The sequence below is a fragment of the Tubulanus polymorphus genome, chromosome 4 (genome assembly GCF_964204645.1).
Source record: "Tubulanus polymorphus chromosome 4, tnTubPoly1.2, whole genome shotgun sequence".
Classification (NCBI taxonomy): domain Eukaryota; kingdom Metazoa; phylum Nemertea; class Palaeonemertea; order Tubulaniformes; family Tubulanidae; genus Tubulanus; species Tubulanus polymorphus.
This window is the reverse complement of record NC_134028.1, coordinates 27073752-27086168: the sequence shown is the minus strand read 5'-3', so window position 1 is coordinate 27086168 and position 12417 is coordinate 27073752. Positions and strand designations below refer to the sequence as shown.

General features: G+C 39.1%; 1 protein-coding gene across 2 annotated transcripts in view; it reads left to right on the top strand.

Moving 5' to 3' along the window:
• LOC141903718 (polycystin-1-like protein 2) overlaps nucleotides 1–12417 on the top strand; it is a 23977-nt gene extending 11560 nt beyond the window's left edge. For both annotated transcript variants that reach the window (XM_074791968.1, XM_074791967.1), the window contains 22 exons: nucleotides 86–192; nucleotides 556–1163; nucleotides 1485–1546; nucleotides 1650–1771; nucleotides 2170–2403; nucleotides 2660–2747; nucleotides 2965–3121; nucleotides 3622–3754; nucleotides 4894–5146; nucleotides 5380–5724; nucleotides 5984–6225; nucleotides 6645–6853; nucleotides 7070–7262; nucleotides 7722–7899; nucleotides 8238–8360; nucleotides 8620–8898; nucleotides 9160–9323; nucleotides 9887–10045; nucleotides 10341–10596; nucleotides 10670–10779; nucleotides 11239–11422; nucleotides 11668–12417. In XM_074791968.1, coding sequence (XP_074648069.1) covers nucleotides 86–192; nucleotides 556–1163; nucleotides 1485–1546; nucleotides 1650–1771; nucleotides 2170–2403; nucleotides 2660–2747; nucleotides 2965–3121; nucleotides 3622–3754; nucleotides 4894–5146; nucleotides 5380–5724; nucleotides 5984–6225; nucleotides 6645–6853; nucleotides 7070–7262; nucleotides 7722–7899; nucleotides 8238–8360; nucleotides 8620–8898; nucleotides 9160–9323; nucleotides 9887–10045; nucleotides 10341–10596; nucleotides 10670–10779; nucleotides 11239–11422; nucleotides 11668–11849 — 4388 coding nt within the window. In that variant the 3' untranslated portion in view covers nucleotides 11850–12417. The remainder of the gene's footprint in view (nucleotides 1–85; nucleotides 193–555; nucleotides 1164–1484; nucleotides 1547–1649; nucleotides 1772–2169; nucleotides 2404–2659; nucleotides 2748–2964; nucleotides 3122–3621; nucleotides 3755–4893; nucleotides 5147–5379; nucleotides 5725–5983; nucleotides 6226–6644; nucleotides 6854–7069; nucleotides 7263–7721; nucleotides 7900–8237; nucleotides 8361–8619; nucleotides 8899–9159; nucleotides 9324–9886; nucleotides 10046–10340; nucleotides 10597–10669; nucleotides 10780–11238; nucleotides 11423–11667) is intronic.

Sequence of the window (12417 nt, the reverse complement as noted above, 5' to 3'; positions counted from 1 at the left end):
TTATCTTCCTCCAAATATAAAAAACGTTTTTAAGTATTTCGAATAAATGAGGATTGAAATAAAATCTGTGTGGATTTCGTTGTAGAAACGCTGGACGTCGGTCAAGGTCACAGCTGCGCGGGAATGAAATTCGCTGACAACAAAAATATGTTCGGTAATGAAAATGAGACGGCATTTTCGTTATCGAGCCAGGTACATAAACATTCTTCACTTAAAACCTGACCTTATATATTTGTATTTTGTTGATCTGTCTCTGTAGCGGGTCCCGCGGTCTCGAAGGATGCTAATCATTATTTTCATTTATAAAAACCTTACCGCAGTGTGTGAAAGGAAGTAGTGGATATCTACCTTTTAAAACGGAATTCGAAAGTTCAGAACTGATAAAATAGTGAACCAGATATATTTCGATATCATCTATGAACCCTCCATGTATTTCATTCAATACATAGATATTAAACCTAAACATGAAATCAAACGAGAATTTGCCCGAATAAGGGGTGAGTTTGATACTTAAATTGATGAAAAAATGAAAAATGTTTTTTATATTTTCTTCAGGCTTCAACAGTAGCTTCAAACCCTTACGTTTGGTCACCAGAAGCGTCTAAAGTCAGTAGTCCAGTGACTAGTTTATCAATGATAGATGATAGCGGTCATTCACTAAACATGTCCAATTTACCGGATGATATTGAAATATGGATTGACGCCGGTAAAGATCAGAAGCCGGTTCCGCCTGTGCTCGGGTGGACAATCTCTGATGATCTATTGATGAATACATTTTCCGTGAACGTATCCGATTACGGAGCATTATCCGTAAATATTTCGCAATTTTTGAACGTAACGACGTTTACGCGTAACGTCACGGACGCTTACGGAAACGTTACGCAAGAAGAGTACGACGTTGATTACAGCGTGAATACGACCTACCCGAATCAGACGGTCAGGTTCGCCATTTATCTGCGCAGAGAATCGCAACCAACTACAGGAATATACAACGACTTGTGTATCCTACCCGTCGCCTCCCGTCAAACACGTGTTTCAAATAGTAGCGAAAACGATGTGAACTCGACGGGTAGAAATATCGACACTGATAGGTGCGCTCAGAAAAGACCGAAGTCACCAAGTTTAACGACGTGTTTCTGGGACCACGAACAGTTGAATATAACGTGAGTATAGATGAGACAAAATAAATACAGTCAACTTTTCCTAGGACCCCGACTAAACCATCGACTGCTCATAGCCGCGATCACACGGAGACGATTTGTCTGATTAGAGAGCGCGTTCACACGTAAACCACTCATTCGATACTAAACAATGCCAAACAGTTCAGTTGCTTTTTTAGTCGGCCATAAGAAACTCGTGTGATCGCGGCTCATGACTATTTCCACCTTAACCTACAAACAAGTCAAATCAAGTTTTGATATCCTTTTATCCGATACACTTCTTAATTGTGCGATAATTTCGGCTCTCTTTGTTGTTACTGATAGGGATGAGAAAGTGTTGTTCTATATAGGAGTGAGAGCATTCTTAGATAATCTCACACATGAAGGTTTGTATTCGACTTTTTACACATTTATACGACTCAAACTCGCAAATGATATAAATCAAAACCTACTTACAAATTTAAAAGACTAAAGTTGTTAACATTTCAGTCACCACTGAAAATATCAACGATCAGGATTTTGTGGTGACGCAACTAAGTTCAGAGATTTATACAATGTCTTGTCGTTATTGGAGCGATGAAGATGATAGATGGTCGAGCGAAGGGTGCAGGGTGAGTTATTATTCCTCATCCAGTTCCACTGTTTAAATTCGGCTCTAGTGCTTCAAATCTGTAACCAAAAATTAAAGAACTGGATCCTGAACCGCGGAACTGAGTTCAGAACGTGCAACCGTGGTACCGAGTCAAAACCTCTTGTACTTGATCCAGAACTTCGGAACTGAGTTCAGAACGATGGAACTTTATCCATCTGCGGAACTAGGACCTGAACTAGATCCAGAATTGTGGAACTAGATCTATAGAACTTGGATCTAGATCTGTAGAATTATATTCTGGAAGTCTTGAATCCCGTAATACACGTGTAGCGATAGTTTTAATGAACAGCTAGCTATATGTCAGCTGGTGATTACTGATTGGTTTAACGATATGAGTTTTTTCGTGTTTTTCTAAAGGTTGGTAACAGGTCGAACATTCAAGCTACTCAATGTTTCTGTAATCACCTGACATCGTTTGCCAGCATGTTCGTCGTTCCGATGAACGTTCCGAATTTTGCCGATTTGAGTTCATTATCACCGAGTGAATTAGCTAAAAATCCGGTCGCCCTGGCGTTCATGTGTTCAATATTCGGCGTTTATTTATTGGCGGTTATCTGGGCCAGGTGGATGGATGGTTTAGATAAACTGAAGGTAAGAAGCCTGGGCGCGCGATACTCCTTTTAAGCCCATGGATTAAATTCCCGCTCAAAAGTGATTTCCTTTACAAAGTTATTTTTCAAAATGATGTTTATTTCAACACAGAGGGGCTATGACCACAGTTTTCTTAAAGAAAGAATTTCTGATATTTGCAGAGAATTATGAAAATAGCTAGCAAAATATCGCCACAATTATCTCGTATAGTTATTCTACTAAAACACGTGCATGTTGTATGATTGTATGATTGTAGGTAGGAGCGACTCCTCTAGCGAGTAATAATCCTAGAGATAAATACATGTATGAGATAACAGTCTATACTGGATTCGCAAAGAATGCAGGTAACGACATTTTTATCGATTCTATCAAAATAGTCATAATAATCCACACAAGCGATACTAACACAATTGTTAATATATAGCTACAGTGTAGCAATAACGGGTTTTCTGCCTAGCAGCATCATTGATATGCAAACTTTTGGTAGCTGTGAATAGAAATGAAAAATCGAACCCTGATTGGAACATGATATATAAACTGATACCACCACGTTTCACTCAGGTACAACAGCGCGAGTTTCGTTTATACTCGTCGGCGATGATCGAGAAAGCGAACCTCGATTATTTGAAGATAATAAACGCAAGATATTCCAAGCTGGACAAACGAACACATTCGTGATGGCGACATCTTCAACTCTGGGACAACTATCACATATTAGGTGACTTAGTATGAATATATAGAAACCATTATAAACTGGAATTAAAAAACGAAACCAGTGTAATAGTGGTTGGGTTCAGTGCAAAATAGGGTGCTGAATTAGTCAGGTCAGGTTCTCCTGATACTGACCGCCTTCGTCAGTTCGAAGAATATGACAGTTGCAGGTTCTGAAAACCTCTGATACTTCGACTATGATATAATGAGAAAAACTTTGGGTTTACTAGTCTAGGTCAGTTTATCTAGTTAGGGTCGAACATGCGATTTTCAGGAATGGCAGTGGTGGCCATTTTAAAACACTGCTATATTTTAAATGTAACGGTTGATTACCGTCTAAGGTAACTCCAGGCTTATGTGGGTAGATCTGTATCAGAGGTCAGAAGTCACTTATCCAACCAACAATAGAAATCATGATATATAAAAATCAAAGAATTTAAAAAGACTCGAGATTCCGTTCTCTCGGGAACCTGAATGATGTGTAATTTGAATGTCTGATCGTTACAGGGTTTGGCACGATAATTCCGGGAAGAAACCCGCATGGTTTTTCAGTCGAATGATGATCGAGGACATCCAAACTGGGGATAAATTCTATTTCATCTGTGACAGATGGCTCGCAGTTGAGGAGGACGACGGCCAGGTATAGATTACATTACTGACATCAGTGACATTGATCTTGGATGATTTCATTCAGGCTCTTCCCAGTCTGTAGAGTTTATCAAAATTTGAGAGACCCGTTTATTGTTCGATTCTCAACTCTGTGAAATACTGCAGTCCCAACGCGCTACCGAGTTCCCTGATTCTCAACTCTGTGAAATACTGCAGTCCCAACGCGCTAGCGAGTTCCCTGATTCTCAACTCAGTGAAATATTTACAGCAGTCTCAACGCTACCGAGTTCCCTGATTCTCAACTCTGTGAAATACTGCAGTCCCAACACGCTACCGAGTTCCCTGATTCTCAACTCAGTGAAATATTTACAGCAGTCTCAACGCTACCGAGTTCCCTGATTCTCAACTCTGTGAAATACTGCAGTCCCAACGCTACCGAGTTCCCTGATTCTCAACTCTGTGAAATACTGCAGTCCCAACGCGCTAGCGAGTTCCCTGATTCTCAACTCGGTGAAATACTGCAGTCCCAACGCGCTAGCGAGTTCCCTGATTCTCAACTCTGTGAAATACTGCAGTCCCAACGCGCTAGCGAGTTCCCTGATTCTCAACTCGGTGAAATACTGCAGTCCCAACGCTAGCGAGTTCCCTGATTCTCAACTCGGTGAAATACTGCAGTCCCAACGCTACCGAGTTCCCTGATTCTCAACTCGGTGAAATACTGCAGTCCCAACGCGCTAGCGAGTTCCCTGATTCTCAACTCAGTGAAATATTTAAAGCAGTCTCAACACGCTACCGAGTTCCCTGATTCTCAACTCAGTGAAATACTGCAGTCCCAACGCTACCGAGTTCCCTGATTCTCAACTCTGTGAAATACTGCAGTCCCAACGCGCTAGCGAGTTCCCTGATTCTCAACTCTGTGAAATACTGCAGTCCCAACGCGCAAGCGAGTTCCCTGATTCTCAACTCAGTGAAATATTTAAAGCAGTCTTAACACTACCGAGTTCCCTGATTCTTACAAGATATGTACTGCTGTCCCAGAGCTACCAAGAGGCTCGATTTACTGTATTTTACATAAATTGAGAAAACATTCTCAATCAAAAATTTACAAGAATTAGAAAGTCATATTTTTGTTTTCAGTTTGTGCTCGAGTTGTTTTCTAATCAATTTCAGATTGATCGAGTTATTCCTGTTGCTGGTAGCGACGAATTGACCAGTTTTAATCATCTATTCGCTTTGAAAGCCAGAAAGAATCTGACAGACGATCATCTGTGGTTCTCTGTGATCACGCGACCTCCTCGCAGTAAATTCACACGCGTTCAGCGACTCACTTCTATATTGAGTTTACTGTTCACATCAATGATGGCTTCGATCATGTTTTTCGGGAACGAATCTGACGTTCAAAATCCGACGATGATAGAATTAGGTAAACATATGAAATATTGATACCCGATACGTGGCACAGAGTTTTAATCGGAATTAGGAAAATAACTAATCGGAAAAAAATGTTGAGGCAAAAATAGGATAAGGAGAAATATAGAATCGAAAAAATTGAAATCAGAATTTATTAATATTGTAATTTAAAACCACTATATAGAGATACGAATGCCGCCAATACAATGCTATTTCTACCCTTTAATCATCTTTTTTTACTTTCAGGACCGATCAAATTCAGCTTACATTCGATATATATCGGTGTTATAAGTGGACTGGTCGTGGTTCCTATAAACATTGTAATAGTCATCATGTTCCGCAGTGTAAAACCTTGTCCTTATAGTTTCGGCGGATGTTGGGCCGGATTTCGCCGTAAATGTTGCCGAAAGAAATCCCCGGCATCACCGTCATTAGATTCGAAAAGTCTTCTGTCGTCGGCGGCGAGTGAAGCAGATTTTAAAATCGCTCTAGAAAAGTCGCACGAGCAAATAGCGCTTGAAGGATTGGATGAAAAAGGAGTGTTCATCATTAATCCATCGATGACAAACTACGGAGGTGGACTTCAACCAGGTAATGTGTATTGACTGACTGAACAGACGCCCCTCTTCTCAAGTTCAAGTTCAAATTCAAATTTATTTTACGAAAACGTACAACAAACAGGCATTAAATGAGAGAAAATACAAACAACAGTTACATTTACAATTTATCAACAAGCGCAAAAAAGGAGAGAAAACTTCCAGCTTTCTGTGCGGGCAAAGCAATGCGTTATTAGTTACATAAGCACTTTAAGTCAAACAAATAGGTTTCTGCAATTCACATGTCTATGTAGGTTATCCAGTGCAACCGTTAGGCATGAAGAAAGAACCAGTAAAACCGAAGAAGAAGAAGTTTCAGTTGCCATGGTGGATGTTAATATTCACTTATATGTTGACGTTTGGTACGATTGCGTTCTCGTTTATGTGGGTCGTACTAACTGCTGGTCAAATACTCGGTAAAAAAGGCGCCATTGAATTTGTGTCATCATTCTCAACGAGCGTCGTACAGTCAATATTCCTCACTCAACCCGTTAAGGTTAGTTGTCATAATATTGGAATTTCATTCATTCAAGCACTTACCTGCTAAAAATGGTTACAGTTAACCAGTCTATATAACTGACATAGTGAAAATCAAAATTGGTTAAAAGTTATTTTTTCCTCTAGGGCTGCTTTCTTCAATAAACTAAATGTTGCTTCAAAGCAGTCTTTCGTTTAATATTATTACATCTTTAATGCATTTCCTTATTCATTATTTTTGTAAAAATTTTTCTTAAAAATAAATCATATCAAAGTAAGTAAGTGGCCAGTCTTCTTCCTGTGGACGCAATTTCCGGGTTGTTAAATATAACAGTTAGAATAAGTTCGGTTTAAGTCCTAACTCTATCTACCCGTATCTGGAACCCACTATCTGTCGGGTGATGGCGGCTCTATCGAACTTACTTGTCTTATTTACAGATAATACTAGTGGCTTCTATTTACGCGTTGGTCATCAGAAAACCGGAGAAAGAGGAAGATGACGATGAGGACGACGCGAAAATTATCGAGAGAGAAAATCCTCATCTGGCGAATGATGAGGAATTCGTACACGTAATAGCGGATATACCGAAACGTGTTTATTATCCTCCGCCTGATGGACATCAGTTAGCGGCAGCTCGTGAAGAGAGGTACACGATCCCCTTTCAATCCCCGTCATTCTATTGTTATATCAATTCATTTACTATATTAACTCATAATTTGTATTACTGGTTTTTGACCTCTAATTCCTATGACCTGAATGAATTCATGTTTTACCGGTTCAGGCTGGTTGGGAGATTGTTAACACGAACCTGAACTGAAATTCCAAATTATGTAGTTATTATAATGTTTATGATTTATTACAGATTGAAGGAACTGAAAATGAACAAAGTGATCAAAGAAGTTTCGTTATACGTGTTCTTCGTGGTTTTATTAATGTTTGTGATCTACGTGGAACGAGGCCCAGCCGGATTCTATCAGAATCATTCTGTGAAAAACGTCATCGAATTGGGGGTATACGCGGCCAATAGTACTAACGGAGACACGACAATGTCGGCTGTAAATATCGCAATTTTTCTATCTTGATTATCCGTTCGAAAGTTCTAGACTGGACACAGTTTCGCACGGTTCTAGATAGATTGGACTCATTCATCTTTAATTAATGGGTTCACTCTAGATTCATACAAAACTGTGAAAGGTCCGAATACCTGAGTGGAATTACTGAGGGATACGAGTGACGTCATCGGTTGTTTGTCGAGTTAAGACTTATACACTGAAACAAAAATAGTATAAAATCAAATTTTGACGGCGAACCGTTGAACTGGTCTGATTTCTCGAATCGTCGAAACCCGGAGATGACAAAGTGAAAAATATTCCGTACCATTTGTTATTGTTAGATATTGATAATCCAATAAATGAATAGATGAAACGATTAAAAATGATAATGATAATAGCAATGATAATTGAAGTATAAAGATATCTTTATTTAAAATCTTTTCCTATCTTTTTTTATAAAAGGTTGTTTCACACGAGAAGTTCTGGTATTACATGTTCCATTCGTTCGTACCGTCGATATACTCGGTATTGTGGCATCAAGGTCGACGAGTGAATTCTAAACCAGGACAAAAATTTATCGCTGATGATCAGAATTGGATGATTAACGCACCTCGACTTAGACAACTGCGACTGTCACCAGGTGGGTTTTGAAAAAATTCAGAAAAAATCTCCGACCTGGCAACTTTTTCATGCTTGTTACCTCTCATGGTCTACATTCCGCCACAGTTACCGCGAGGATCTGCGGGCAACTGAACCTGCTAAGTGAACATGCACGATGAATCCATGATTACGTCATATATGTCCTTATGATGTCATTATAATTTTTGAGTTAGAAATTGATCTCTTTGAAAGCGTTGATTTGAATAATATTTTGAGATCTCAGATCACGTGTTGGTTTTGCCATACGTTATTTGCCAATTTATGTTTCCATATCTTTAAAAATAGAAAATTAATAAATTGTAAATTTTTTTCTACTAGAGAAATCGTGTGAAATCAAAAATAAACTGAAAGCGTTGATCAGTGAATGTCGAGATAGTTACAACATGTTTGATCAGGAAGAAAGACAATTCAAAATAGGCTGGAAACCGATCAATAAATCAGGTAAAATAATCCAGCTAAAAACCGGTCGATAAATCGGGTAAAATCAGTCAATAAATCGGGTAAAATAATCCAGCTAAAACCGGTCGATAAATCGGGTAAAATCAGTCAATAAATCAGGTAAAATAGACAGGTATAAAACGGTCAATGAATCAGGTAAAATCTGCACAAAAATAAGCGGAAATAAAAAAAACTTTTAATTTTCATCGTTTCCGGGCAGAAATTCTTAAAGAATAATCAGTAATTTTCGCTATATTTTCAGATTCTTCTGATAAACCTGATGTAAGTTGGTCGTATCGCACTGCTATTGACCTGGCTGGTTACCCGACCTCAGGGGTTATAGCTACCTATTCGGGAGGGGGCTACGTGGCTGATTTAGGAACCACTGCTGACCAGGCGTACTCTAATATACAGACACTATACGATAATTCGTGGATAGATCGATACACTCGAGCTGTATTCGTCGAGTTTGTCTTGATTAATCCGAATACGAATCTTTACACGACGAGTGCGGTGATTTTTGAATTCATATCAGTTGGAGGTAAGTTCGAATTACGATCACGATTTACGTAAACATTACATTTTAGGCTAAAAAGAATCATATCTTGTTTCTCCTAATCAGTAGGGCCATTTTGTAAACTGCGATTAAAAATCAGTTCATTTAAAAAAAGTAATGTACAGGGTATATTAAGGCGGCCGGCTGGATAAACTTTAAACCTCCAGAGAAATGAGAAACCAATTATTTTCCGTTTGTGTCGGTGAGATCTGAATAATATTTTACCCTTTCTATGACTAATTGTAGGTATCGTACCTCGACCTATGTTCCACACTTTGCGGTTAGGAATGGTGACCGGACCGTCGCTGTACGCAGTCGTCGCGCTTCAAATTCTCGTCGCTATTTTCATGATTTATTATATGGTCAACGAAATCAAAGTCATGTGTAAAATCAAAAGACCGTATTTCAAGGTATCCGTACTTAATAATTATATCGTTCAACTACAATTCTCAATGTAAGGAGTATGGTGGCTGATTTGGGTGTCAAAACAAAAATGACCGCGCCAAAACACACAAAAAGGCCGCCAAAATGATTTTCCTGTTCGTTTTGGCGACGGCGTTAAATCAAACTTCGCTAAAAATGTTAAAGCGGCCATTTTCGTTTGTAAAAATGGATTATTCGATACATTTCTGGTGTGTCTTTTATAGGTCTACGGTATTGATTTCCAGTTTAGTGTTTTGGCACCTGCATGTAGTTAACAGATTTCGCCCAAATCAGCCACCATAAAGAAAAATTATATCTTAAGAAATTTTCATCAAAGCGCGTAAGATTATTCAACTCAATTAAGTGTAACATCCGCGTAAGGCACTAAATATGACTGTCTTGATGCGCAGCTCTGATCCTGTTTTATACGGAGAGTCTCTGGTACTCGCCATGGCATTTCTCCAAGACCTATATTGCTCCGCGGGATCCGCCCGTGATTGTACACTTCTCACTCGCATTCTAATTGTCTTTTTACTGATTTATCTTGTAGGAATATTTCAACATATTGGAATTGTTGTTAGTGATTTTCTATATCGTTGTGATTGTGTTGTATTTCGTGAGATTCGCCGCCAGTAAAATCATTACGAACCAAGTGAACAAAAACAAACACAGATACGTTAACTTTCAATACATCGTTCTAATGGAAGAGGTAAGTGTCGTTTACCCCGGAGTTGATCGCCTACCCCGGATAATAAATTACACATTTTCTTACTCCAATTAATCCTAGTAAAAACCTATCCCCGCTCCAACTGTTTTGAAGTTTGCGTGGCTTATGAGAGAATGTATTGGTCCCCGCGATATAATCGAGGCATGCGCAGTCTACTGTAATATATGAATAATCTTAATAAACGATTAAATCATCTTGAATTTCGCGTCGAGAATGCAGTATTTCACCGATATTCTAGTATCCTACTCTCTCTCTCTCTTTGATTTCTATATTCCAGACATACACTTATATCTGCGCGTTCGTGGCGTTCTTCAGTACGATCAAAATTCTCAAATTGCTGCGATTCAACAAAAAAGTCTCGATGTTATCGAGTGTAATCAGGAATTCGGTGAAACCGATTTTCAACTTTTTGATCATGTTTTCTATCGTATTTTTCGCCTTCGTGCAACTCGCCTTATTGTTGTTCAGCGCTGATTTATCCGGCTTCAAATCTACAGTTCGGACGATGGAGACGTTATTTGTAATGTTACTCAGTAAGTAGCGGTTAAACGATAAGAATATTCACGTTTGAGAAAATATTCCCGATTCTAATATTGTTTACTTCAGATAAGTTTGACTATAAATCGTTTGAGAAGGGTTCACCGGTGTTTGGTCCAGTGTTTTTCTTCTTTTTTACCGTCTTGGTGACGTTTGTACTCATGAATTTCTTCATATCCGTAAGTTTAAATATCAATTGTTTTAAAACTCGCATTATGCATTGTATATATCATGTATATTACTTGTAACTCTCAAGAATCATGCAATCATGCACGACTCCCTTCACAGACATTCACCATTATTTGTATGCGTGCGATCAGTTTTTGAAAGTGTTCTGAACACTGATACGAATTGTGGTAGGTTTTGGATATCTGAGGGGATGCGAGGTGAGGGAGTCTGGCGGCATGGTCAAGACTAGGGGTGCGGGTCCAGTCTGAGGGGGACAAGGCGAGGGGTCCAAGGTTCAGGGTCCAGACTGATTGGGATCATACCGAGGAGGCGCATGGTCAAGAAGTCGAGAGGATGCAGAGTCCAGGTGGATTAGGGTGTAGGGTTCAGGCTGAGTTGGCTGCAGGTTTCTGGCTGACGAGGCGTAGTATACGGCGTTCTGGTGTTGCATGTTCTCTTGTTTTATTCAGGTGATTATGGAATCTTACTACGTCGTGAAACAAGATTTACTAAAACAATCGAATGAGTACGAAATAGTTGATTACATCATGAAACGGTTTAAAACATTCGTTGGTAAAACTGGTCCTGGTCGAAGGACTGCAAACATGACCTCTGGTGACAATAATGAATATACTTATGAACATTACGTCGAAGGTCAGTTTTGTGTGGATTTTTCCGAGATCTATTTTCAGTAAACTCTGCCTTACTCAATATCACTTGAACTGCTGTAAATATTTCACCGAGCTGAGAATCAGGGTTTTTGAAATAGAATCTAGTAAATTTCACCACCGACTATTGGGCGGATTACCCCGGAGTAGGGTGGAGTTTACAGGTCCTGCACTAATGCATCCTTTCTATAACGTCATCCAAACCCATCTCGTATTCTATTTATTCATCAGGTAACGATAACTTTGAAGAATTTGAAGAGAGAATCGAGAAACTGCTGACGTTCCTGGATAACTATATAAATCCACCGGTGGATGTGGATAAAGCGGATGTGCTCTTACAGGAAACTGAATATACATCGATGAGAAAGTGCAAATCTGATCATTTGAAACCGAATGAAACCGTGCAGAAATAGTAAAAACACAAACACAGTCAAGTCAGACCCTAATAGAATATAGTGGTATTTATCATTAGACATTCAATACGTATCACAAAAATCACTCCTTAGTTTAGTTGATGTAGTTGTAGCCCAATCGTGCCAGGGTCAACCTGCCACGTGATCGGTTGCAACTGGTAGCTTCGGGCACGTGGTCATCGCGTCACAAGGACGATCTACACACATGCGATGCACATCAAGGAATCATTGAAAACTTTTTAGCAGAAATAAAATAAGAAAATTTCGACAGAAATAAAACTACAGGATCTGCCACCAGTTCTATAGACCGTACAGTACGGAATTCCCATCCCATCTTTCAACAGACAACTGTGGAACTGGTTTTCTATATTTTGCTTGTAGTGAAATGTACTTAATTGTGTAGTCGAAATCATTAACTTTCAAAATGTAGAATATTCTGTGTAGGCGACTATATTTTTGTGCTATTTAAATATGTTGTGGTGACGCACATAAAGCCTTTCCGGGCAGATCTGTGATTTAGTGTAGATAGATTTGATATATTGGTCACAATGAATAAAACTACCGTCCA